Below are 27,965 nucleotides of genomic sequence, written 5' to 3'. Positions count from 1 at the left end.
TCTACACTGAAGTATTTCTAAAATAAAAGTTGTATTAGAATCCTAAACAAAGCATTTTAAAATTATTTCATGTACCGCCACCACCAAATTCCCTCCCTCTTTCACCACAATAACCCCCTTCTGTGCCCCTCCCAAACACTGAGACCCAAACACAATAAAGAATATTTTTATTGTAGTTCAGTATTCACAAGTAATGCAAAATAGGGATGGATACATTGTAATTCACAAAAAAGTTGACAACATAGAAAATGCTCTAAGTGTTGCATTGAAATCTTTAAATAAGAAAATTTTTAAGCAGAAAAATTAAAGCCATTCATTCATAAAAATCTAGCCAGCATCCTTTCTCTTTTTATTGTGAACTTGATCAGAAAAGCTTTTTTCCCCTAAACCTGCTATAGTCTTTCAGGAAGTATGAAGTAAAGTGAACCATTTCCAAGTGATGCTTGTAACACTAAAGATTTATGTTTTTGTACTGTTTTGATCAATGTATGCATTTAGAACACAGGAAAGTCTTAGCACTTGTTCATATATCACCACAAACATCAGATGCACCAATTTGAAACAGCTCAAGTTGGATATGTGGTACTCAGGCTGAACCTGTTACAGGTTCTGAATAATCTTGACATCTCCGTTACATGATGAAAATCTACTGGCCACACATAAAATCAGTACACAATGAATTATTTGAAAAAATATGGGTGTTTCTGCCCAGACACATGCATGCAGATAGCATCAACACTAACTAGAGTAGCATGTCTGTATTCCATTTAAAAAAGAAAATACACACGCACTGGTAACTCCCTCCACATAAAATATGTATTTGTGTGTACAGACACATGTTTACACGTGTATCAGCATGCTGATAGAATACAAAGGATTTCTGACTTCAGGAAAATACTGTAGTGACCTTTTAAATAACATTTTAAAAACATGACTAGATTTATACAATTTAATTTCCACAAAGCTCAGGTTCATTGGTTAACATAAAGCTGAAATGCTATATACACCAGTACAATGAAAAACCTGGTAAGGCAAAGTGGATTTTTGAGATGCTCAAACTATATTAAACCCAAGTCAAGAGAGCAGGCAAGTTACCTGGTGGAGTCCTGGCTTTTGAACGTTTTGCTATGGGATTTGAAGGAATTAAAAACCATTGTATGCATTTTGGTCAGCTATATGTTTGGAGAATTAGATACTTTTGTCAGTCCTCAAACCAACTTTTATCAGCATTCAAACCACATTATCAAGAACCTACACACTGAATCCTAAAAGCATTCCTAAAAGGTACAATAACAAAGGACCAACAGCATTTTTGCACTCACTAAAGCATACAGTCTAACACCAAGGAAGTTGAGTTTGATTTTAGGATTTAAACTGATTAAAAGGGCGGGCTTCTTCACCATCATAACCTTCCTTCCTCATTCCCACTCAAGGGCACCTCCCAACATCAACACACACCTGCCCCCTGGGGGGCAGACTCTCAGTTTGCTACCCTCTCCAGTCACATGAGAGGGCGGTCTCATTTTCTCAACATGGACCTTTGTAGGCAGGCATCTCCTTTCTCTGTTAGACAGGTACAGGTAAGGATGCAGGACCAAATACAGGGAGTGGATATTTTAGATGTTACCTGAAAACTACAAAATGAGCTCGTAGGGCTTGCAGAGGATCCATTCCCTTCACTGAATCTCACTGCAGATGAGACTCGCATTGAGATCCCACTCTCAGCTGCTATATGATTGTACAGTCAGTGTCTATGACACGAATGAGGAGTTTCCTGGGCCCTGGTTCACAATTGTTTGCAAACGTATTCCATCCAACTGTGAGACAGAGATAAACCATGGTCATATTGGCAGAGGATTTGAGAAAGACAACTTCACTATCTGGGACCTTCCTGAAAACAAGGCGTTCCCATACTGCCATAAAATATAGTAGTCTAGTCCCTATATCTGGAGAAGGAAATGGCAACCCACTCCAGTGTTCTTGCCTGGAGAATCCCAGGGACGGTGGAGCCTGGTGGGCTGCCGTCTATGGGGTCACACAGAGTCGGGCACGACTGAAGCGACTTAGCAGCAGTCCCTATATCTATCAGTATGGATTATGCTCTTTGATAGGGCAATAAGAATCTGAATTTGAACCTGGGCTGAAAAACAGAAACATACACATACAGACATAGAAGGATACACAGCTTTTAAGGTCCAGAAAGAATGAGGTAGAGATAAAACTTGATTGTAAGTATAAAAAGGTCAGGAAACTTCCCACTATATGAAATAACCCAAAAGATTCCAAAATATTTACATATAGATTACATTTTGAAATGCATTCTTATGTTATCAGAGGCATGCAGAAAAACACACTTTTCCTCAGTAAGACTTCAGTGTTTTTTACGTACATGGTAGAATTCTCTTCAGAGTAGGTTAAAAATTAAAGGGCAGAAAAGTTAAATACAAATTTGTAAGCTATGGATGGTACTTTTCCTGTATACTACTTGCAGTCTATCACCAACCAAGACTTGAGTATATGCTGTGTGTAAAGCATTTATTGAAAATTAATGCTAAGATTATGCAATAAAATATTGTGTAACATTATTTAAAATCCTTGAGCTCTACTTTAATGGCTGAAATGATCAAGCCTTTATACAAAAGTTTCCAGTGTAAGCTGAGGTTCTACAACTACATGCTCTTTCAGAAGGCAGATGTATTTGATCTTCTGTGTGATGAGTGCAAAGGAAACAACTGGATGCAAATTTAATTTCACTCTAGATCTAGATACAGTATCAGTTATAAAGGAGGGGGACTACTTTGAATTAAATTAGTAAAGTCATTGAGAAACCTGATAGGAGTTAAAGTAATAAACCATAGGGTTTGGTTTGGAGTAGACTCATGTTAATCTAGTCCTTTCCTGATGTACTTTTCTCCTCAAAGTATTTTCTTCCTGAAAACTAAAATAAGGAGTCAGTAAGGAAACTCATATAAAAGATAAAACATTAGCAGGAAATCTTAGCAGATGAGGCTTTAAGCAGATTGGCTAATACTTGTGCTGTGATTTGGAGTGACCTCGTGGTTGGAATTATAGGAGCAAGAACTTCTGATGACATATGTTGGCTTCAAGGTCTCCTTTTGAACAGCTATAAAGAAAAATGCTTGAAATAGCTTTTTACTCACTCATCGGCTAAAACTGAGTTTGATGAAGAATTAACTGATAACTCTATGGACTTAGAAGGATAATACTCAGTTATCTGTATGGTTATAGATAACTATACAAATCTAACCAGGATTTGGTTAGATTTCTAAAATACAGGGTCCTGAAGGCTACTTCACTATTAGCAGCAACAGCAAAACTTCTATGGGGGGTCCTACTGGCCACAGGTGTGATGATTTGAAAACCAAAAAGAATAACTATGATAGACTGAAAGACATTAAAACTACAAAAATTCATGAATCTATAATTATACCAAAAAAGAGAAACCTAAAAGAACTTAATCTGTCATCATCTATTAAACCAACTCCTTACTTTGAAGTTGATAATTAAGCATAAAAAATAAAACATTTAACCTGGATTTCAAGTAAGAACTATATTTAAGGATGATCAAATAATTCAAGTTGAGAGAAAATTACTAGGAGAGAATTAGAGAAAAAAAATTCACAAACCCTTAATAAAATTGCTGATTAAGGCAAGAACTATTACTAAACGTTAAAAATCCTGGGTGAATGGCTAATGGAGAACTGAGCATTCATTCAATGCTAAAGGAACCATACAGATAACTCACTAGTCACAAAGGAGAAAATGTAATTGGGGGATGGTTGTCACATTAATCCCATGATTTATTTTAGCCTCATTAATGGTAGATCAACAAGATATTATTTGTTTTCTGTTGTGATGTGATTTGAAGCATGTGTCTCATCTATGATATATTCTAGCAAAAAAATGTTTTATTCAAATTCATGAAGCCTTTAGTTAGATACAACTTCTAGATTATAGGTAGTTCAGGAAATGGAGGGACAAGCTAAATAACATCTTGAAAAAGCAAGTGGACACATTCACAAGATGGGATTCTATACAACTGCTCCAACTCCCTTTAACAAGTCCATGTCATAAATAAAGGGACAGTGCTAGGTTAAGATAGACTTCTGAGACTTAGAGGGACATGACCATTTGTAGTGTAAGGTCACAGACTGAATGCTGCTGCTGCTAAGTCGCTTCAGTCGTGTCCGACTCTGTGCGACCCCATAGACGGCAGTCCACCAGGCTCCCCCATCCCTGGGATTCTCCAGGCAAGAACACTGAAGTGGGTTGCCATTTCCTTCTCCAATACCTGAAAGTGAAAAGTGAAAGTGAAGTCGCTCAGTCGTGTCTGACTCTTAGTGACCCCATGGACTGCACCCTACCAGGCTCCTCCATCCATGGAGGAGGGATTTTCCAGGCAAAAGTACTGGAGTTACTGGAGTGGGGTGCCATTGCCTTCTCCGATAGACTGAATACTAGCTTGGATAAACCAACTACAAATGTGGGGACACTTGGGGAACTTTGAATATGGTTAGAATGAGAAAGCAGAAATTGTGGACTGAAAAAAAAAATAGGTTACAGAACACTACATAGAGTATAATCTTATTTTGGTTAAAAGATGTAAATTATATGAATAGAAAAAGATCTGGAAGAATATGCATTAAAGTGTTAGCAATAATCTTTGGTGGTAATGTAAGGTTCTCCTTATTTTTGTTTATCTTTTCTAATTTTCCCCAATGTACTTATACTGCTTCTATTACAATAAATAGTTATTTTAAAAGAAGAACTTCTAAAAATTGTGAGTTCACCACTTTCATGAGGTAACTGATTACAGAAAGTCTGTAGATCAACAAGAAGAAAAACTAAGTACTATTACCCATCTGGTGACGGCATATCTGATTTGTGGATAAAGTACTTAAATAAATTTTTAAGTGCTTGGCTCATAAAGATAATACTAAAAAGTAACAGAAATGTCATTGAACAATAAAGGCAGGCAAGAGGCCAACATTTTTGAAATAGTCAATTAAAAAATACAAGTAAGATACATCTTGCTGTGTGTCATTCACCCTCCAAATCAAGCCTTGACTACTAGTATTTACCCTCGGTGGCGGGGGTGGCGGGGTGGGGGACAACGTAGAGTCTAGTACTTAAAGCATGTAGGTTAATAATCACGAGAGGCTCATACCCCATGGCAGGCTGAATTCCTCGCCTAGGCCTCGGGAGTGGCGTTGGGCTCGGAGTCCTCCTGGGGAGGAACAGCCGAGCCTTCCTGTTCGGCAAGCGCTTCTCGGGCTTGGCTGCCTAAGACTGCATCGTGAATGCTGTGAAACAGCAGCTCCAGTAAGGCAGGATTTTCAAAGAATCGATTTCGAGTGAGGTCATTCACAACTTGGGCTATAAAAGAAAAAGGGAAAGTTAGCCCACACTCTGGGTGTCAGTCTTAAACATTAAAAAAAATAACACTTTCACATAAAATATTAAAGTGATATAAAGTAAAAAATCTCACCCCAATACTTGTCCTCATGACATCACTCCCCTGGTCAAGGAAGCCACTTTTATTATATTCTTGTGTATTCTTTCAGTATGTCTTTATGCAGATGTAAATGTAAGTATATATTTATTTTATTTTCCATTACCCAAAAGATAGCATTATCTTTTGGTATGTATGTGTATGTATATATGTGTATCTATACACATATATATAATTCTGTATTTTTTTTTACACTTAATCTCTTCACTCATATTTTTTTTTTTCTTTACCATTACACAGTGTTCTATGTATGGTTTATTTAACTGGCCCCTTCTGTTTGACACAAATTGATTTTGGCCTTTTGTTTTTGTATACTGTGATGATTAATCATGTAATGTGTCATTTTGAGTGTGTGTAGCATATTGCTGGATTTTCTGGGTTAAAGGTAAAAATGAATTTGTAATTTGGAAAGGAAATGCTGGTCTGCTCTCCGTAGAGGCTGCTGCAGTCTGCACTCCCACCAGCAATGTCAGGGTTCCTATCCTCCACAGCCAGCCCGCAGAGCCTGCTGTCAAACATTTCCGATTTTTGCCATTCTGGTAGGTGAAAAGTGAAGCCTTTATGTGGATTTAATTTTCAAGTACTGTTTTAACCAAAATTTATATTAAAAATAGCAGGCATTGCATGGTAAAACACTTAAATGATTTTATATAACTTTGTTATGGCAGCCATTAAAAACATGATTACTAAAAAAACCCACAACTCCTTCACCATGGTCTACTAACTCCTTTCCTCAAACTCCAGTACAAGAGGCCTGCCGCAAGTGACCCAGGAACGTTAGTGCCTGTTAAGTGGCTAATTTCAAAGCTTAGCTTCAGAGTAATTTTCAGAAGAATAATTTTCATTTTCACCAAAACTAAAATTAAGGGAAAATTCTTCCAAGTGTAGTTATTAAAAAAAAGGAAACAAAACCAAAATGTTAAAATGCCTCCCCCAAGGATGCAAAGAGATGAAGTTTTCTCTTCATGGATGCTGTTTAGTTTTTTTATAACAAAAATTATTATAAATAAATGTAATATAAATTCTGTTTCATAAATAAATAAATAAAATGCCTCCCCATTCTAAAATTGTACTCACCACTGCATCCTGCTAAATATACATAAATACCGACATCTCCATATTCTTTCACAATCTGTAAGAACGTTGAAATAAAGTTTAGTTTCTCTTGACTCTGTGAGGTGTCAAGAGAAGTTTCTTTCTACTAATATGTATTTAGTGATATAAGATGCTCTGGTTCATTCACTTGAGCGACTTTGCTTCAAAAATTATACATTTTGAACTAATCATTTAAAATTTGCCTTTTGTTTGATTTTTATATCAACAGTGATGACTTGGAACATTGAAGAATTCTTGTTAAATTTTATTCAGGTGTAATAAAATCATTATGGTAATGACTTTTAAAAAATCTTCTCAAAGTGATATATACTAAAATATTTATAGATTATATGATGACTGAGATGTGCTTCAAAATAAGAGGAGGGGAAAGTGAGTGTGGGGGATAAACGAAACAAAATTGGCCATGAATTGATAATTGTTGAGGCTGAGTGATGGTTACAGGGGGTTCACTATACTCTGTCTTTACTTTTATATATTTTTGTTCTTTTAACAACAAAAAGTTGAAAAACAAAAGCAACAGCAACCAAATTTTGAGAGCTGGAAACCCTAGTTCAGTTTTCTGATTTAACTGATGGTGATTCTGGGCACAGAGATATTATCCTTAAAAGACTCCTTGAAGATGATGCTTACCCCTGCCAGAGTTTTTACACCAACAGAATCAATAAAATTGACTTGCGTAAAATCCAGAATGATGGTGTGGATGTTATCCCCTGGGGGCATAAATCTTTGCAGTTCCTCAGGAAGTGTGCTCTTGATGACTATTGGGGGGTATTTTATTTCATTCTCGTCTTCCTCAGGCTTGGTGCCATCTTCTTCATCTACTTCAGCATCCTACGTCAAAATCAAACCAAACCAGAATTCTATAAACAACTCATATTTTGGTTCTGAGAAAGATTTATAAGAGGAAAATTAGTCCTTATATTCTCCAGTTTCTATTATAGCAGATCTCTTCTACATTACTCACTATATTCCAGCCTTGTCTATGACAAAAAAGGATATGTACACAATATTCAATTTTAGCTATTTCTTTATTCTTCCTTCTTTTCCTCTATTGTCCAATGAAACCACTTTCTTTAGTATTCATATCCATTTTCCTCTCACTTCTAAAATAGTCTTATTAATTTCAACATGACAGATCACAGTTACCATAAGACCAAACAGCAAAAACCAGACTTTGAGGTTTTTTTCTACTATCAGCTGAATGAATTTCTGACAAAGTAATAATAGTAACATTTATTATGCAACCAGTCCATTCTGAAGGAGATCAGCCCTGGGATTTCTTTGGAAGGAATGATGCTAAAGCTGAATCTCCAGTACTTTGGCCACCTCATGGGAAGAGTTGACTCATTGGAAAAGACTCTGATGCTGGGAGGGATTGAGGGCAGGAGGAGAAGGGGATGACAGAGGATGAGATGGCTGGATGGCATCGCTGACTCGATGGACTTGAGTCTGAGTGAACTGTGGGAGCTGGTGATGGACAGGGAGGCCTGGCGTGCTGCGATTCATGGGGTCGCAGAGTCGGACACGACTGAGCGACTGATCTGATCTGATTTGATTTTCATTTCTAAAAATCACGTTTTCCTGGCTCCTATCACTACTTATTTCAGAAGCATTCTCATAACTGACCTTATTATGTATTTTTAATATATAAAGGATACTTACCTTATTTCTAAGCTTTCCTATTTTAGGGACTTCATGCCATGTTAAAAGGTGAGGGGCATGCAGATCAAGAGTAAAGGGGGAGCAAGCAGATCAAGAGACAAAGGAAAATTGCAGTGAAGGGACTACTCACCACTTTGACTACGGTCGCATTGGCCATGTTGGCATTTCCAACTTCCTTAGCATACTTCCTCATCGCCTTTCTTCTTGCTCCCATTATGAAGGCTGGGTTCACTCCAGTCTTTACAGAGGGCAATAAATGCAAAAATCACTTCTTGCTCCCAGAATCCACCCAAAGCAATTAATCTTTAATCCTCTCCATCTGATTGTTTTCTATGCCAAGTTATCACCCTAACCCTTGCTCTCCCTCTCCCTCAAATGCCCTGAACTGGGTTACTCCCTCATTAAAAGAACATTGGTAACTTTTCTTATTCTTGGTCTTGATTCAAGACAGCCAGAAGCTAAATATTAAAGAGAATTTTAATGTAGACCATTCTTTTAAGGTCTTTATTCAATTTGTTACAGTTCTAGTTCTGTTGAAAGCTTTGGTTTTTGGCCACAAGGCATGTGGGATATCTTTACTTCCCGACCAGGAATCGAACCCACACCCCCAAGCACTGGAAAGCAAAGTCTTAACCCACTGGACCACCAGGGAAGTCCCTAAAAAGATTTTTAAAGTAGTGTTTTTCAAACTTAGATCTCTCAGATTTTTATATTTAAGAGACTGTGGGTTGACTGGGTGGAGAAGGCACTGGCGACCCACTCCAGTACTCTTGCCTGGAAAATCCCATGGACGGAGGAGCCTGGTAGGCTGCAGTCCATGAGGTTGCTAAGAGTCAGACACAACTAAGCGACTTCACTTTCACTTTTCACTTTCCTGCATTGGAGAAGGAAATGGCAACCCACTCCAGTGTTCTTGCCTGGAGAATCCCAGGGACGGCGGAGCCTGGTGGGCTGCCGTCTACGGGGTCACACAGAGTCAGATACAACTGAAGTGACTTAGCAGCAGCAGGGTTGACTGGGAGGTTTTCCTCTTTAGTAGATAGTGTGGGGTGGAGTACTAATCATGACCAAAGGAATCCATGTATTTCCAAGAATAAGAAACTTAATTTTTTTTCTAAATATTTCTGAAACAACTATATGTATATATTAAAAGAGAAAGAATAGTGGTGTTGGTTAGCCAACAATTGAAACGTACTTAATTCCATCCACTGCCTTGTATAATTGCAAATCATTAAAATGATAAATTTTGTTACATTTTACTATAATTTTAAAAAATAGAGATGCAGAGAATGAAATCGTATAAATGATATATAGAGACATGTAAGTGACCCTCACATGCCTATCAATCTTTAGATTCCTTTCTCAGAAATAATCACTCTTAATTCCTTGTGACTCACCTTTCTTTTTAATGCATTGCTATATAAGTCACTATTTGCATAGTAAATTGGGGCATTTATTTGGAATATTTTTATTCCAGGAATTTCTTTCACCTGAAAAATAAAATGTCAGTGAATTTAATATATGGAAATATTTCAGAATCAAAACTTCAACTGCCTCCCTTTTCCAACTTGAAAATTAATACAGATGTTGCCAAGGACCCTTTGACAGAGTTTAAATAAAATGTCAGACTAGCTGACCTACTCATGTTCTGAAGGAAGGCATGTTGAATGGAAGGCCTTTAAAAATGCACATCTTCCCATTTCTTTTAAAAGTCTTTGTTTCATTTTTTTTTAAACCATAAAATACAAAGAAGAAACTTAAAGCGAATCTAGGAGAGGGGAGCTGCCACTCAAACTGTGAGAAGCAGTCACATAAAATGAACAGAAGTGTATATTGGTTTATTCACAGAATGTAGGTAGGAGTCAAAACAGACTCAGGTGAAAATTATATCAAGAAGCCTTGTGAAATTCTGGAATGCAGATGGAAACAGGTAATCAAGCACATAATTCTTTGGAAGGGGAAAATACACCAATCCTACTAGCAGTCTAATTTATTAATATCTTACAGTAAGTCTGAGAAATTCTTCCCAAACACAAAACAAACAGATAAAACTAGTTTAAGAAGACTTTGTAAAAGATTCTACATAAGAGATTCCACATCAGAAAAGAAAATTCAAAGTCAAGGATATTTTAAGCCATGGTTTTAACCACTAAAAATGAAGCAGAAAAAAAAAAAAGAATTCCACAGCTCCACCACCTACATTGTACACGGTTAATGTTAGAATTTTATCACCCCTTTGAATTCATCAGAAGGAAATCACACACATACAGACCACCCTGGCAAACAGTCTTGGTATTTTGTAAACATATACTTTAAGTCCAAGAACATATATTTATCCTCATTAAAAAAGAGGAAAAATAAATATTAAGAGACTGTGTAACTGATGTATAGTATAAACTATAAAACTGAATCCAGACAGCAAATGGAAGTTCAGACTTTTCACTCTGACCACCACACTTTCCACATCTCCACCCCTAACTCTCTATCCTGAGTAAAAATAATAATTAGCCAATCACAACATATGCTTACAACCATTTAAAGTGATAGAAAAAAGGACCTACCTCCTCATACGCATCTATATCAATGTACACATCAGTGTCAGGAAGCTGCCCAAGGACTTTGTAGCTTGGACTGCAGACAGAGAAGGAGTATTATCATGCTGACGTTCAGGTAGTGATGGAAACACAAGATTCTGCACATTTGCAAATCCGGTATGGATTTGCTAGTGACTTCAGGGATACTTGGTTCTTTTCTCTTTTTGTTTATTTGGTCCTTTTATGGTCCCTTTTCAGAAGGGCTCCACTTAAATTTGCATTCCCAGTACCATCCCAAACCTAACACATCCCACACCCCCCACCTACATACACCTCACACATATACAATTTACATACACAGCACATATGCCTCACACCACATACACACACACAACACCACACACATGCTGGTATATACCATCCACATATTATACGCACAATCTGTTCCAGACAAATGACTTAAGGATTTAAATATGGGAGGTAAAATGAGCCGTGCAGAGTTCAAACCACGTCTGGGACATGATTTCATGTCACTCGGTACACAGAATTATCTTCCTGCTCTAATTCTGAAGCAGGAGAGGGGATTTTCATTTTATTTGAAATAAGAGAACTGACTTGTGGAGCAAGAGGTTGGAGGATCAACAGAAGGTGTGGGGAGAAAACAAAAAATTCAAATCAGCATAGGAGTTTCCTTAAGTTTAGTGTGAATAGATTTTTTAAAAATTTATATTTAATTGAAGGACAATTGCTTTACAATATTATGTTGGTTTCTGCTGTGTATCAACATATATCAGCCATAGGTATACATATCTCTCCTCCCTCTTGACCCTGCCTCCCACCTCCCTCCTCATCCCACCCCTCTAGGTTGTCACATAGCCCTGGTTTGAGTTCCCTAGTCATACTGCAAATTCCCACTGGCTGTCTGTTTCACATATGGTAGCGTATATGTTTCCATGCTGCTCTCTCGATCTGTCCCACCGTCTCCTCCCCGCCTCTCTGTGTCCACAAGTCTGTTCTTTATGTATGCATCTTAACTGCTGTCCTGCAAATAGGCTCATCAATACCACTTTTGTAGATTCCACGTATATGCGTTAATATTTGTTTTTCTCTTTCTGCTTATTCCACTCTGTATAATAGGCTCTAGGTTCATCCACTTCTTTAGAACTGACTCAAATATGTTCCTTTTTATGGCCGAGTTATATTCCATTGTATATATGTACCACAGCTTTGTACCACAGCTTCTTTATCCATTCATCTGTTTACGGACATCTAGGTTGCTTCCATGTCCTAGCTATTGTAAATAGCTGGGGTACTTGTCTTTTTCAATTATGGTTTTCTCAGGGTATATGCCCAGAAATGGGGTTGTTGAGTCATATGGTAGTTTTATTCCTAGTTTTTTAAGGGATCACCATACTGTATTCCATAGTTGCTGTATCAATTTACATTCCCACCAACAGTGAAAGAAGGTTCTTTTTCTCCACCCCCTCTCCAGCATTTATTATTCGTAGATTTTTTGATGATGGCCATTCTGACAAGTGTGAGGTGGTATCTCATTGTAGTTTTGATTTGCATTTCTCTAATAATGAGTGATGTTGAGCATCTTTTCATGTGTTTATCAGCCATTTGTATGTCTTCTTTGGAGAAATGTCTGTTTAGGTCATCTTCTGCCTACTTTTTGATTGGGGTGCTTGTTTTTCTGGTGTTGGGTTGCATGAGCTGCTTGTATAATTTGGAAATTAATGCTTCATCAGTTGTTTCACTTGCTATTATTTGTATTCCTACACACTAACAACATAAAAATCAGAAAATTATTGCAACAAAAAGAAAATACCTAGCAGTAAACCTACCTACAGAATCAAAGAGTTGTATACAGAAAGTTATTAAGACTCTTATGAAAGAAATCAAAGATGATGTAAAACAGATGGAAAGATAGTCCATGTTGCTGGGTTGGAAGAATCAATATTGTGAAAACGACTATACTACCAAATGCAGACTACAGATTCAATGCAATCCCTGTCAAATTACCAATGGCATTTTTCACAGAACTAGAACAAAAAACTTCGAAATTTGTATAGAAACACAAAAGACTTCACACAGGCAAAGCAATCTTGAAAAAGAAGAATGAAGCTGGAGGAATCAACCTTCCTGACCTCAGATTATACTACAAAGCTACAGTCACCAAGACAACATGATACTGGCCCAAAAACAGAAACACAGACCAGTGGAACAAGATAGAAGCCCAGAGATAAACCATGCACCTATGGGCACCTTATCTTTGACAAAGGAGTCAAGAATATACAGTGGGGAAAAGACAGTCTCTTCAATTAGAGGCACTGGGAAAATTAGACAGCTATGTGTAAAACAATGAAATTAGAATGCTTCATAACAGCATATACAAAGATAAACTCAAAATGGATTAAAGACCTAAACATAAGACCAGAAACTATAAAACTCACAGAGGAAAACATAGGCAGAACACTCTATGACATAAATCACAGCAAGAATCTCTATGACCCACCTTCTAGAATAAAGGAGATAAAAACAAAAATAGACAAGTGGGACCTACTTAAATGTAAAGGCTTTTGCATAGCAAAGGAAACTATAAATAAGGTGAAAAGACAACCCTCAGAATGGGAGAAAATAATAGCAAGTGAGTAGATTTAAAAAAAATTATTTATTGATTTCTTTGGCTGTGCTGGGCCTTAGCTGTGGGATGTGGGATCTTTCATCTGCACAGTGGGATGGGAGATCTTTAGTTGCAGCATGTGGACTCTCTCTCACAGCATGTGAGATTTTGTGTTCCTTGACCAGGAATTGAACATTGCCCTTGCATTGGGAGTGTAGAGTCTTCGCTACTGGACTGCTAACAAAGTCCCAAATGAAGAGATTTTAAACATTATTTTTCAAGAACACAAATTCCTATATCTTTACAGTCTGGATCAAAGTAGACAGTGAAATGATGATAGGTACTATTTCTTAAACACCTGATATTACCTTATTATAGCCCATTAAACATACACTGGGTTTATTTCTGCCATCATGTGGAAGAGAAACTGAAGTCCAGTGGGGTTAGGTGAGCTGTTCAAGTTAGAGAGCTTGGCAGACCCAGAATATGGCTCAAGGTCTTTTCTTTGACATTTCATGACCTTGTTACCATGCTCTGGTATTCCTCAGCATGTATGTACAACTGCTTTGTGAGTTAGAATCTACAGCAGAAATGTCACAGGTTTTTCTAGGTGGGTTCCCTCAACAAACATTCAGAGAACACACAATCATGTGCTGGTTCTGGGCTCCAGGAATCTCACCTCTACAATTAAGTTGCTCATGCTCACAGTCTAGTGACGACTGTGGACAAATATAACACCAAGAACTGATACTGTAGACAAGAAGAAAGGTTCTCAGCTGAGTTCACAATTATGAGAAAACCTTTTAAAAGAGACTCAAAATGTTGTCCATATGTTGCAATCTAGTTGCCAGGGGGCAGGGGTGAGTAGGGGTTAACACACAGACCATAGGTGGCAACAGTGGTAAAGAACCTGCCTGCCAAAGCAGGAGACATCAGAGATGAGGGTTTGATCCCAGGGTCGGGAAGAGGCCCTGGAGGAGGAAGTGGCAACTCACTGCAGTATTCTTGCCTGGAGAATCCCATGTACAGACGAGCCTGGAGATTTACAGTCCACAGGGTAGCAAAGAGTTGGAGGTAACTGAAGTGACTTAGCATATGGACCACACAAAACACAAGTAACCTGGAGACATGCGAGGTGCTGGAGGACCAGAGCACTGCTGTGGGCACACAGGGGAGGAGGAGCGCTCTCTGGCTGGGTGAGCGGGGTCTCAGTGTATGAGGACTTCAACAGACAGATGCGGAAAAGTCTTCCCGACCAGCTGGAGCAGCACTGAAAACCCTCAGGTCTAAATACTCCTTGTTTCTTTTCTAATCACCCCAAGGAGCAAGAAAGTCTTTCTTTATGAACTCTGATGGGGTTTTATCTGGCCATTTCTTATGCTTATTATCACTTGTACCTTGCTTATGGTTACTGAAGCACTTATAACCATGCATTTCAATTTCTTAAAGATGGATTATAAAATGCTCTTTAAGAATTAGCCTCTGGATTTACAAAAACTCATATTTGAATCATTGTCTACCATTTGCTATATGATCTTCATCAATCTAGGCCCAAGTTTCCACATCTGTGAAATGGGGATGCTAATAGTCATCGGCATATAAGGATGAAATGATACAAAGCATGGATCTTTGCACAGAGCCAGGCACATAACCACACTAATTTAATGCCACCATTACTTCATTACCATGATTAGCATCATCATCATCATTATGAATCTATCATTCTTAGGAGAGTGAAGCCTTTTTGAATGGAAGGGCCATGTTTTATTTACTGCGATATCCCTTAGCCTAGCATCTCTATGAGAACATAGAACTCCTTGAAAAAAATTTATCCAATTAAGATTATAATTTTTAAGAAAAGCTTATAATTATTTTAATATGTCTCCCCCCACCTCAGTTGTGGGGGGGAGCTGAATTTCTGTCACATTTATATCATTGCCCACATCACCTACAGGAAGGAGGTATCCTGAACTATTTGCTGATGAACTGACTGTCCCTTAAGCTTGTTGGCTATGAGGGAATCTGGGTGTTTGGAAGACAAGCAAAGCCAATGAAGCACTAGCCCTCTCTGGACAGCCTGCTCCAATTACAGAAAAAGATTAGCAGCTGAAAACAAACAAGTAGCCTGAGTAGTGGCTCCCCAAACTCTAACCGACAAAGACCCAGCCCAATTACCAACAGGGACAAAACATAAAAAATGAACTTTACTAAATCATTTGGGAGAGAAAAAGAAGCAGAGCATTAAAAAAAAAAACCTAACTTTAAAATTTATGATAAGAAATCACAAACTACTATTTGGGTGAAAAAAACAAAAAGTGAAAAAAAATCTTGAATTCTATACCATGGCTTCTTAAAGGGTATTTGTTGTTGCTTAGTTGCTAAGTCATGTCTGACTCTTTGGGACCTCATGGACTGCAGCATGCCAGGCTTCCCTTTCCTTCATTATCTCCCAGAGTTCATTCAGACTCATGTCCATTGAGTCAGCGATGCCATCCAACCATCTCATCCTCTGTCATCCCTTTCTCCTCCTGCCCTCAAGTTTTCCCAGCATCAGGGTCTTTTCCAGTGAGTCAGCTCTTTACATCAGGTGGCCAAAGTATTGAAGTTTCAGCTTCAGCATCAGTCCTTCCAATAAATATTCAGGGTTGATTTCCTTTAGGATTGACTGGTTTGATCTCCTTGCTGTTCAAGGGACTCTCAAGAGTCTTCTCCAGAACCATTGTTTGAAAGCATCAATTCATTGGTGCTCAGCCTTCTTTATGGTCCAACTCTCACATCCCTACATGACTGCTGGAAAAACCACAGTTTTGGCTATATGGACCTTTGTCTGTATCTATATCATAAAAGATAAAGATATTTTAAAACCATGATGTTCACTAAAGCTCTGAGATAAAGAAATCTTGCATGTACTAACAATGTCTTTATGAAAACAAGTAGGGGACTTCTTTTTACATAAAAATGAGTGACAGGGTAGAGTTTGTTATGAAAACAGTGTAATTCTTATCTTGAGTTTAGATTCCACATGTTAACATTTCCCTTTATGTAGTTTTTGATGAAAATGCTCATTTCCTTCCTTCAGAGTGGGAAGCATCGCACCATTCTCCATCTAGCAGCTCTTCAATAAACCACAATCAAAACTTTAAGAACTATCACATGATTTGCAACTACAGGCAAAAGCAGACTAACCTCATTTTCATTCCTCCTGTGTTAAATTTATTGGGTGCATAGTATGAGTCAGGCACTGTGCTAGGCTCTTCACATGCATTATCCTCATCTGAACCTCACTGTGACTCTCTGAGGGAGCAAGCATTAGACTCATTTTATAGAGGCAGAGACCGACGCTGTCATGGAAAATGACAGAGTATATAGAGGGTGAAAGCTGGGACTTGAATCCAGGGTTGTCTGACTCCAAAGTCAGGCTATTTGGAAACAATATTTCTTTATTTTTTCTTCGTAGTGAGTTATTTATTTATCAAGAATACACTATTTTTTTTTTTTTAAAGTTCTTTTATACCTTCTCCATTGGGCTCAGCTTCCTGCTAGGAGAAGAGATGACAGGTGATAACAGTTCAGGGTGGAGGAAGGAGCAGCTGAAGCCCCACATATGGTAACTTGCTGCCAGAGTCTGCTCCACATCATCAAAACCTATGTCAGCACTCAGTGCCAAAGACTGCAAGAATACATAGTTCATTCAGAAGAGCGCAAGGAAGCCAGGGGGCCACAGGGGCTGGAGTGGGAGGAACAGTGAGACAAATTGGGCTCTTTTCAAAAAGTCACTAATGTAATTATACACTGTGACAGAATAGAGCATCTGGCAACATCCTATTGAGTTTTTCATTTGTCATTTTGTTTATTTAGCCAGCAAGCCCAGTGAGTCCTCAGCTCCCTCTCACGCAGACCAGAAGTAATCAAAGAGCTTTCTTTGACCAGGTTGAGCTTTGGTCTATATCTAAAGTCACTGTTGAAGTGTCAGGAAGAAAACACAACCAAGCCAATCTGCACTCTCACCTCTGTGTTCTGTAAATCACAGTCAGCAGTGCGATGATCACAGCAGTAATCAAACCATAGTCCAGTCCCAGGAACAAGGAGGAAACAAAAGTGGTAAGCCAGATGGTCTAAACAAAAGACAGAGAGGTTTAGGTAGAATCATGTGAAAAACTTCCTGAGTCTCACACACACACACACACACACATACAGTACTTAGCCTTGCTTAACTGGATACTGCATATAATAACTGGCCACAGTAACTTATCTTTCTCACATTTTTACCAGCAACAATTCATTTGTTGCTATGACATACTCATTTGTTGCTATGACATACTCACCTAACAATCACTTTTGTTACTTACCAGCTCTATTTTGCTGGTTCTCCAGAAAAAGGGGAGATCTGAGAATTGCATAAACATTCCTTTCAGGTTGACGATCACAATGGCCGACAGCACAGCCTGAAACACAGCACATCCACACTTGCCTCTCCTCTTGTGTCCAGAGACCCCCTGATACACTGTGTCCTCAGGAGCCTTGCTGGCTCCTCACTGTCCTCCTGCTGCCCTCCCCACATCCTCTCTCCACTCACTTCCTACACAGCAGTCATGGTATGCTTGGAGCCAAGAACACCTGGATTTTCAGGACTTGGTTAGCTAAAATGGCCCTGGAAAACCAGTTTAGATCCTAGTAGCAAACCTGTATGGTGGCCAAGAGGTTTAGCATTCAATGGTACTCAAGGAATGATTTCTCCCATGGTCTTCCTGCATCATGAGTTTTCTACTCTATATTGTTCCTAAGTTCTACTAGATTAAATGTTTTATGAGTGTAGGCCATCTCAAATTTTTAATAGAAGTATAAGGTCATAGAAGATCAGAGAGAAGGGACCTTGGAGATAAGCCAAACCCAAACCTCCACTTTGCGGATAAGGAAACAGAACCAGAGATGTTGAGAAGGCTTCCCGTAGGTCCGTGTTGGCAGATTGCGGAAGAGGATATTGACCCTAGTGTTGACCCTTTTTGCTACTACCCTACTAGGGTTATAGTAAAAACCCACGAGAGTCACAAATATATCAACTAACAAAACTGTAAAATCTCTACACATGGAAAAACCTCTCACCAAGTCCAAGGTACACACCTGAGGTAGTGATTCAAAGAGAAATCCAGTGGCTAATATGACCAGCAGAATCATTAGTGAAGCCAAACAACCTGCAAGCTGGAAGAGAAAAGACACATGGAAGGGGCTTTTAGGAGACTTGAGTGAAAAGTGGGACATAGGTTCCTCTTAGTCTCTTGAAAATCACTATGGAAAGATATGGCTTCACATAAGTCAGCCATACCATTACATAAACCTGTAACTGTTTCCCACTGTTTCTGAGGTTTTGGTTCCTCTTAGAGCCTTCAGGTGAAAGTCGCTCAGTCATGTCCGACTCTTTGTGACCCCATGGACTACACAGTCCATGAAATTCTCCTGGCTAGAACACTGGAGTGGGCAGCTGTTCTCTTCTCCAGGGGATCTTCCTAACCCAGAGACTGAACCCAGGTCTACCGCATTGCAGGTGGATTCTTTACCAGCTGAGCCACCAGGAAGTCTTTTAGCCTTTAAACAGAAGCTGAAATGCTTAAAGACTCTGAATGAAATGCCCATGCAGTGGTGGAGAAAAGGAGATATGGTGCAGACCTAAGACACACAGGGGCCAGAAGAGTTCAGACATGGCTTTGCTGTCCATTTGCAGTAGCCACGTGTGGTTATTTCATTTGTAAAAAGTAAATTAAATAAAATTAAAAATTCAGGTCTTGGTTGCGCTAGCCACATTTCAAGTGCTCGAGAAGGCCATGTGACTAGTGGCTGCCATACTGGACAGTACAAATATCGAACATTTCCATCACTGCAGAAAGTTCTATGGAACGGGGCTGGCAATCTGCCCACACTCACTCTCAGGCTTTCATGACAACATCCTATGTCTGAACCTTGAGGTTTACTGGTAGCCAGGAGTCTTAATTTTTTTGATTTGACTGGTGAATATACTCCTTTTCTGTAGATTCAGTTCCTTGTGATTTGCTTCAACCAATCATGCCTTTCTCTGATTCATACACAGCTCACTGGAGCATGGATCTTCAGGCAGAATATAATCAGGAGATTAGTTTATCATGCAAATCACCAGACCTTAGGTGCCAGCGGCATACACACCTGTGTCTTCCCTCCAGTTCCCTCCTGAACAAGGCTTCGAGACAAGGAGCATGAAATTGAAAAAGTCTGGAAGAGTGAGCCAATGGAATTGCACAGTCCCAAGGCAATGAGCTCCTTTTCCATGTGGAAGGAAAGCACAAAAGAGGTCAGTTATTTTTCAGGAAGACAGGCTTGATGACCCATTTAATGGACATCTTCAACAGTATGGACTGTCTATTCATTCTCTTTCCAGATATAAAAATTTGTTTAGCATGAGTTCAAAATAGGAATTTTTGCATAATTTAAGGTAGGAGAAAAACATTTTGAATTTTTATTGTGTTAGAGATAAATGCTGTGATCATCACCTAGCCCCCTCTTTCTTAAACACACTCTCTACACAATTAATATTTTTGTTTTTAAAAGAAAACTACAGCAACAGGGACAAAATATTTTTGACGTTTAAGAGAAAATTATTGGTGGATAGGACTACTGGCATCTTTAAATGCCTGGGCTCATGTTCATCCAGGAACCCACGCCAGTGTCCTCTTTGGACCAGTGAGTGAGTCTTTTTCTCAGGGCAACTTCTGGTCTTCCTAGTTGGATCACTGTGTCTCACACAAACATAGAACATCTAGTCTCCTCTTAGAACTACACAGTGTTACAGTAACACTTCAAGCCCAACTAATGGCTCATTCAGATTAAATAATTTGTTCAGATTAAATAATTTATCTGCAGCTATCTTATAAAAGATGGCAGCAAATAATATATTCGAGTGAAGAATCATAAACTCAAAGTTTAATGAACAAAGAGAAAGCTTCCAAGTAGAGTAAAAATGGTTCTGGAAAAATATTAGTCTCTCAAGCTCTGGGCTTTAAAGTAGGGACAGCACCTAGAGGAGTTTGGCAAACTGTAAACTTCAGAGTGGAGATTTCACTGACTGATGAAGTGAGGTAGGATTCAGTACCTCAGTATTCTGATGATTTAATGCCTCCCACAGTAGAGTAAGATGACCATACCGCTAGGAAGCATCTGCAGGAAATTAATTATTTTTACCTGATTGCCATCAACCTGGTAGCCATGCTTATTTGCCAAGGTCTTGGCCATTGAGATGGTGACTGAGAATCCAACGATGGCTATGGCAATGGCATCCACGTACACGAGGTGGAAGAGGCTGGTGTCTGGATTGGCTGGAGGTAGCAGCCTGAAAAGTGAAGCTGACTTTAACCTGGGTGTTGTGACCATTGGAAAAAACCATGCAGCTAGAGGGCAGCATTTTAGTAGGGGGAGGGGCACTATCTGCAGATGAGGTAATCAGCACTTGGGTACTTGTTTCTGGGCAAAAAGCAGGGCCCTCTTTGACGCACAGGTTCTTTCCAGGCCCCACCCCTAGAGTGTCAGCTTTCAACCTGAATGGGTTATCAGCAGAGATCCAATGCCATTTTATTTAGAAAAGGAGTAACCCCATACCTCACGGCTCTCCGTATGGCAGGTGTAAGTAAGACTCAAGAGTAGGAAGAAGAGAGGGTCAGTGAAGCGCTCAGATGCCACAAGACATTCAAACCAAAACAGAGGTGAGGAGGGAGCTGGATAAGGCTATCTTATTGGAGAATTACTACTGTCTAGGCAACACCAGGGATACTCACTGCTCTCCCTTGCTATTTGATGTAAGGACTCTGCTTTTCCCCCCACATCCCTTTAGGTGAGTTTCTCACATGGGAAAGGAGCAGCAGCAGATTATACTCCTTGGGTCTCACCTGGGAACCCTAGGAGTCTGGAGGGGCCATAAATATGACTCCTGGAGCGTCCTAATGGGGAGCCTAATTTTGTGGTCCATTCCTATAGTTTGGAACCTTTGTCCTAAAAGAACAGAATAGGTATTCCCTGAAATTGTATGGGGGAAAGGGCAATAGAGGTTTTCAAAGGCACCTGCTCCAATTCAAGGCATTGGGCTAAATAATAATAACATCAATTAACTGATGCACAGTATTATATTTTTATAGTCATTTATTAGTGCTTCTTTTTGTGCCAGGTTCTGTGTTTACCTATCTCTAATAGCACAGTGAGCTAGGCACCATTATAATCCCCATTTTACAGATGAGGAAAATGAGGCATGGTGAGGTCAAGCAATTTGTCCAAGATCAAAGGACTTATCTACCAAGTTCAACAAAAACTGTGAGGAACCTGCCTCTCCGTGTTATTTCTCATACTGTGTCATATCATGATGAAGGGGTTGTCTCAGGTTCTGGGGTAAGGGAAAGGGAGGGGAGCAAAGGAAAGGAACCTAGCATGTGTTAAACTCAAGTTATGTGCTGCATGCTTGACAAATGGCATCTCATTTGTCCTTACAACAATCCTTTTACATAGGTGTCATTATTATCCCAATTTATAGGTAAAAAAAATGGATATTAGCAGAGTTAAGTGATCTGCTGAAGACAGAGCTGGGATCAGACCCAGGAGGTCTGACTATAGAACTTACTGTTTTTCCCTGCAACTTTGCTGCATAAGCATTAATCAGGAGAGAAGGCATGGCAGCAGGTTTGGGTCTGAGGAATAAGAATATGAGAAAAGAATGTATGCGGCAATGAATTAAGAGAAGGAACGTGAACCAAGGAATGTGATATATTGCCATGAATGGGATCTTTTAACAGTCATCTATCAATTTCTGGACACTGTATTGTATATTTAAGTGTGTGTGCCTGTGTGTGTGTGTGGTTAAGTGTGGTAGTTACAGCAGTGTTTTCTAATACAATCACTAACAATTCCTCCCTTACATGTGTGTGCTGCTCCCATATCTAGATGTCATCTGTTTCCCCTCTAGTTGAATCCGGGCTGGCCATTTGATTTGCTTTGACCAGAACGTGGTGGGAGTGATGCTGAATAAGTGCGGTAAGCCACTTGGCAGCTTCTGCTCTTCTGTCCTGTTGGCCTGAGCCGACACACAGAGACCCTGGCTACCCTGCTGGAGACCTGTGTGGAGAGAAGATGCCAGCCAGCCCTCAGCTGTTCCAGCCACTGCAGCTGAGCTGTCAGACAGAGGTCCTCTTGGTTCCTCCAGCCCTAGTCATCTCTTTAGAGTCTGTGGCTGCCTGAGAGATCCTAAGAGAGACAATCACTCAGTTGAGCCTCACCTACACGGACAAACTGTGAGCCAATAAACCACTGTTGTTTGGCAATGAGGCTCATATATCACTGAAGTGGTATGACTGTACATAGATAGGATGTTAGACAGGCATTATTGGTTTCCTTCCTGGTTTTGAGCAAAGTTCCATAAAGATAAGGTTTCTGGGAAGCCAAGTTTCAAAACAGTACTTTTTTTTTTTTAAGGTTTAGCTTTTACTAATAGAGGGAAAGCATATTTGGGTATAATGCAATAGGGAAAGGAAGGTATTAGGTAGGAATTATGGTGGCATGTGAATTTTAAAAAGGAGAAATCTAAGTGTAAAAATTCACCATGTAAATTACTTGTGATTAGTTATTGAATAGGGTTATCTATTGGATCCAAAGACTTGTGTTTATCACATGACTAACTATGTTAGTGACACAGGTGTGAGGTAATGGAAAGATCACACAACTGGGTATCAGAAGACTGAGTTCTGACTCCAGGCTGGGACTCACTGAACTGCACTCACATCTCTCAAATGTCACCTTCCCTGACACCCTACCTAAAAGAGCAACCCCAGCCCCTCCTGTCTCTTACCCGGCTTCCCCTGTCTTACGGCATGTCTCACCACTGATGTACTGCCTATTTCTCCTAGTAGAATATCAGCTCCATGAGAGCAAAGACTTTTCTGCTTCCATGTTCACTTCTGTTTTTAACTGCTGTGTCCCTAGCACTTAATAGGCATTCAACAAATATATGCTGAATAATTGAGAATAAATGAACTTTTTAATCTGCTAAGTGAGGATAACACGTCAACAGTGTTATTGTGAGCCATCAATTGACATGGGGGTATAAAAGTACTTAAAAAATTATAAGTTCAAGTAGAAAAGCAAGGATTATCACTGTTATACTTTTAAATGAGTCATAAGTAACTCATTTATGATAGCAATTCATTGAAGCTGAGTGCAGGCTTCCTCCTTCAATACTTGCTCCCTGGGTGAACTTTGGCTTGGAGAGCAACTCCTCCTCCCTGGGCTTCCCTGGAGATTCTTAGCTGGTCCCTGGGGCAAGCCCTGATGGAATATGCCAGGTTCTTTCAATATCCAACATCTGGGCAAATGTCTGACTCTGTTCTTTTGCAAGGAGAGGACAGGGTGGGTGGCAAGAAACAGACGGTACCAGGGACAAAAAGACAGAGAGACACACAGAGAGATACAGAGAGAGCCAGAGATGATCAAGGAGGGACAGATGAGACCAGGAGAGGCTCGTAGTCACTCTTACTCCTTTAAATATAAAAAATAATAGTAAAATTTAAAAAATGTAGAATTAGATAAGAGAAAAACAGATGAAGCAAAGCAGCAATATGTGGTCTAAAACAAGAAAACTGGTTGAAATAATGAGCCACAGGGCTTTCAATTAACATGTCTAGACCATGCACTGTGTGCCAGGTGCTATGTGGACCGCTTTACCTGCACTTCACCGGAGGTCTCACAACTGCCCCTCAGAGAGTCACTAATTACCATGCTTACTTGGCAGAGGAGGAAACTGAGGCTTTGAGATGGTATGTGACTTGCCCAAGGTCACAAAGCTAGTAAGTGACAGGCTAGATTAAGGTCATTTTGCTTTTAACTCCTATGCTATCCAGGAAGATATCTATTAATAAAAAACTGGTAAGTGCTATATAGGAAAAAAAATGAAAAACCACATGCCATTGTTGGTGGGACTGTAAAATGGTGCAACAATTATGGAAAACAGTATGGAGGTTCTCAAAAAGTTAAACTAGAACTATCATATGATCTAGCAATCCCACTTCTATGTGTATATCCAAAACAACTAAAAACAGGGTCTTCAAGAGATATTTGTATACTCATGCTCATAGCAGGATCAGTCACAATAGCTAAAAGGTGGAAGCAACCCAAATGTCCATCAATGAATGAATGGATAAACAAAGCGTGGTACAGACACACTGTGGAATTTTATTCCACTTTAAAGAGGAAGGAAATCCTGTCACATGCTATAACATGAACCTTGATGATATTATGCTAAATGAAATAAGCCAGTCCTGAGTACTAAAATAATCAGATTCATAGAGATAGAAAGTAGGGGCTGGAGGAAAAGCAGAAAGGAGAGTTATTGTTTAACAGTATAGAGTTTCAGATTTGCAAGGTGAAAAAGTTCTGGAGATCTGTTTCACAACAATGTGACTGTACTTAGTATACTGAACTATGCACTTAATGATTAAAATGGTGAATTTTATGTTATTATTATTATTTTTACCACAATAACCTCTGCCACACATACACAAGCTAAAAAAAAAACAAAACCTCCAAACCCTTTTAGCTATTTGATATATAGGAGAAAATGATTTTTCATTTCAAGAACATTAAAGTAGGAGATATAAGATATCCATCCACTGATTATTCAAGTCACACTGTTACTTATAACTATTTTCCTACCCCAGAGGAAGTGTGCCAACGACATCCACATTGTATGATTCATGCAGGTTAAACCCAGCCGAAATGCCAGTTCCCATAACCACCTGAAAGAGACACAAACCTGAATGCACTCTGAGAAATAAACATTCAAACATCACAAAAATAAGCTTCAAAGAACTTGTTAGCCAAGCCAAATCTATTCTCACACTTTCAGTTTTAAAAAGAATTATAGTCAGCTCCCAGCATTTCTAACTTCTTCTAATGACCTTCTCCACAACATTAAGGGGGACTCTACAGTCTCCTTGTGAACTGGAATTCTTTCCTCTTTGCTCTGTTTCATCCTGAGGCACTTGGCTAGTTGGCTCCAAACAGAAAGAAGCCGTAAAACCTTCTAGGAGTTGGCTTTGCATTTAGGGCAAGTAAGATGAGGCTCTGGCCAAGGTGGCACCAACAAAGGATATGAAATATGTCTTGTGAGGGTGATACAGTGACAGTGTATCATTGTAAAAGGTATGTTTGGATCTACAATGGTGGATCAGCGTCCTGTAGACTGTGTCTCCAGGACAGCAGGACCAAGGTGCCCACCAGCACCTCCAGAAGCATGGCTGTCTTCTCCCATGTCTGTGGCAGAGTCAGAGTGAAACCGCCTGTCACTGAGTGTACTTTTTTATAAGGTTTTCTGGATTTAGTCTGTGTGTGAAGTACAAGCCTCAGTGAGCTACAAGAAGAGAAAATAACAGGAGAGATGGCAACTTTCTTCATCCCAAAGAACAACTGCCTGCAGAATTTTCTGAGTGGGTTACTCAGGAGCAAAGGAATAGGGGTGGCCAGAGAAGGGAGCCAGTCCCCCATGGAAGGGCCTGCTGCAAGGAACCAACAAGAAGGTAAGCTCATGATCAGACACAGCAGCCTGCGAGGTCAAGGACATGGCTGCTTCTGGCCCCATGACGAAATGCCTCCTCTTTGTTGGTGGTAATGTCTGCCACCCTTAACTGCATCTGTTGTGCATCTCAAACTGGGGGAGTGCCCCCAAATTCAAATCCACAGGATACACATGGCTCAAGTTTCTGGAGCATCAACTTTATGCAGTGGTAAATAATTTAAACCACAGCTTTCCTACCAACACACACAGATGCATTTTGAAACAGAATACAAAACCCCAAACAATTTTATGATAAAGAAAGTTTATGTTTAAAGAGAGTCATGTAGATACTGTTCCCAAGGTTCCAGCATGGCTCTCTTCTTCCTTGCTCTGAGGAACACACAAATAAGTAAAACACCCAAAACCCCAAAAAACACAGGTTCACCATAATCACAATGAAAGAATTCTGGAGAACCACTGCTCTGGGAAACATGAAGGAAACCTTAAATGGAATCTGGAAAGTGGACAGAACTAGGAACCTCGGCCAGGAAAAACAATCTTCATTATTTACTTCATGATTAGGGCTTGTCTTTCTCCTTTGCCATGCAAGGGAGCTGAGAACCTCCTGTTGTTCTCCAAGAGGAAACAGGAACTCTGTGTCAAACCCCAGTGATAGAACAGGTCTTGAGATGATGAGAAACAGTCCTATTTGGGTGTAGATGAGATGAAAGCAAGGAAGAGGATCAAAGGCACTGGCTTCCTTGTGAGCTATACCAGCTGGTAGGTTTTGGGGCTGGAACTTCTTGCTAAATTTGGATCCGATACCTATCCTTTTTATTTCTTCTCCTGTGGGTTCCCAAACTATACACCAAAGTGCCCCAGGGTCCCAAGGAGAGCTCACTCTCTGTGAGACTTTCATGGGAAATAGGGACACCTGTCAGATACTAGGCAAACTTCTAGTTTGAGTAGTTCACAGTTTCCACATTAGTTCCTACTACATTGGTTTCAGTCATTCCAAAGGTTTGCAAACTTTGGTCGCTGTGATTTAGAAAACAAGTACTACACAAAAATCAAAAGTGCACAGGAAATGAGGGTAGTGGTGTCTGACTGGCAAGTTTAAAGGGTTGTGCAGTGTCCACAAGCCACACAAATTCATTAATAAATTGCTGTAGTTATTTAAGAATGTAATAACACTTTATTTCAATTTATATGCATTATTTTTACAAACAGTTCTTAAGTTGTCAGACATAAATATACATTAAATTATTTGGATTTGATTACTTAGTAAATGGAACTATTAGTTAGGTATTTTTTTTGACCTATGAGTGCCAAGAATTAACAAAGTTTAGGAACCTTTGTCTTTTGCTCTTTCCAAACTAGAAACAGCTTAGTTTTCTCAAGTCATTAAAGTATTACATATTCATTATAAAACAATTAGACAATAAAAACTCTGAGAAAGGAAAATCTCCATAATTTCACTCAGATAATTTACATTCACGTTTTTGTGGATAGTCTTCATCTATATTTTAAAAGTCACCCATGCCTATGTTTTAGTGCTTTTATTTGTTTGTCACTGTATTTGTAAAAGTTCCCCTTGACAAACTCCAACCTTCTCTTGGAGGAACAGAGAGAAAAAAAAGTCTAACTTCTCTCTCCCCTGTCCCACTTCAAAACCCTTCACAGAAACAGCTAGGTGAACGTGGCTGGAAGTTGACTTACCGCAAAGAACTCTAAAGGAATGGGTGCTGGCAATTTCTCTTTAAATCTCTCATTAAACTCCTTGCCACCCAACAGCAAACCAAAAACCATCAGCCCAACGCCTAGGGAACACACGTTGAGGTTTTTAACATTCTGCAACACAGCAACTGTACTCTGTAACACAGTGAACACGGGAGGTTACATCAGGCAGTAGCCCCTGAACAGACAGTCCAGTGCTCTAATTCA

At 39.4% G+C, this 27,965-nt stretch overlaps 1 protein-coding gene across 1 annotated transcript in view; it reads right to left on the bottom strand.

Annotated features, from left to right (window-relative positions):
• Positions 1-150: 150 nt before the first annotated feature.
• Positions 151-27,965, bottom strand: part of SLC26A5 (solute carrier family 26 member 5) — a 64,053-nt gene continuing 36,238 nt past the window's right edge. The window contains exons 7-20 of the mRNA XM_086397039.1: positions 27,741-27,893; positions 25,181-25,263; positions 20,678-20,825; positions 19,646-19,759; positions 18,593-18,670; positions 17,821-17,916; positions 17,480-17,586; positions 10,873-10,942; positions 9,709-9,801; positions 8,442-8,549; positions 7,280-7,480; positions 6,611-6,665; positions 5,189-5,397; positions 151-1,817 (exon numbers count right to left, since the gene is read on the bottom strand). Of these exons, the coding sequence (XP_086253165.1) occupies positions 5,213-5,397; positions 6,611-6,665; positions 7,280-7,480; positions 8,442-8,549; positions 9,709-9,801; positions 10,873-10,942; positions 17,480-17,586; positions 17,821-17,916; positions 18,593-18,670; positions 19,646-19,759; positions 20,678-20,825; positions 25,181-25,263; positions 27,741-27,893 (1,491 nt within the window). The 3' untranslated portion in view covers positions 151-1,817; positions 5,189-5,212. The remainder of the gene's footprint in view (positions 1,818-5,188; positions 5,398-6,610; positions 6,666-7,279; positions 7,481-8,441; positions 8,550-9,708; positions 9,802-10,872; positions 10,943-17,479; positions 17,587-17,820; positions 17,917-18,592; positions 18,671-19,645; positions 19,760-20,677; positions 20,826-25,180; positions 25,264-27,740; positions 27,894-27,965) is intronic.

This window comes from Bos grunniens, chromosome 4 (genome assembly GCF_055505025.1).
Source record: "Bos grunniens cultivar Pamir isolate PY7600 chromosome 4, Bosgru_T2T1.0, whole genome shotgun sequence".
Taxonomy (NCBI): domain Eukaryota; kingdom Metazoa; phylum Chordata; class Mammalia; order Artiodactyla; family Bovidae; genus Bos; species Bos grunniens.
This window is presented reverse-complemented; position numbering and strand designations above follow the sequence as displayed.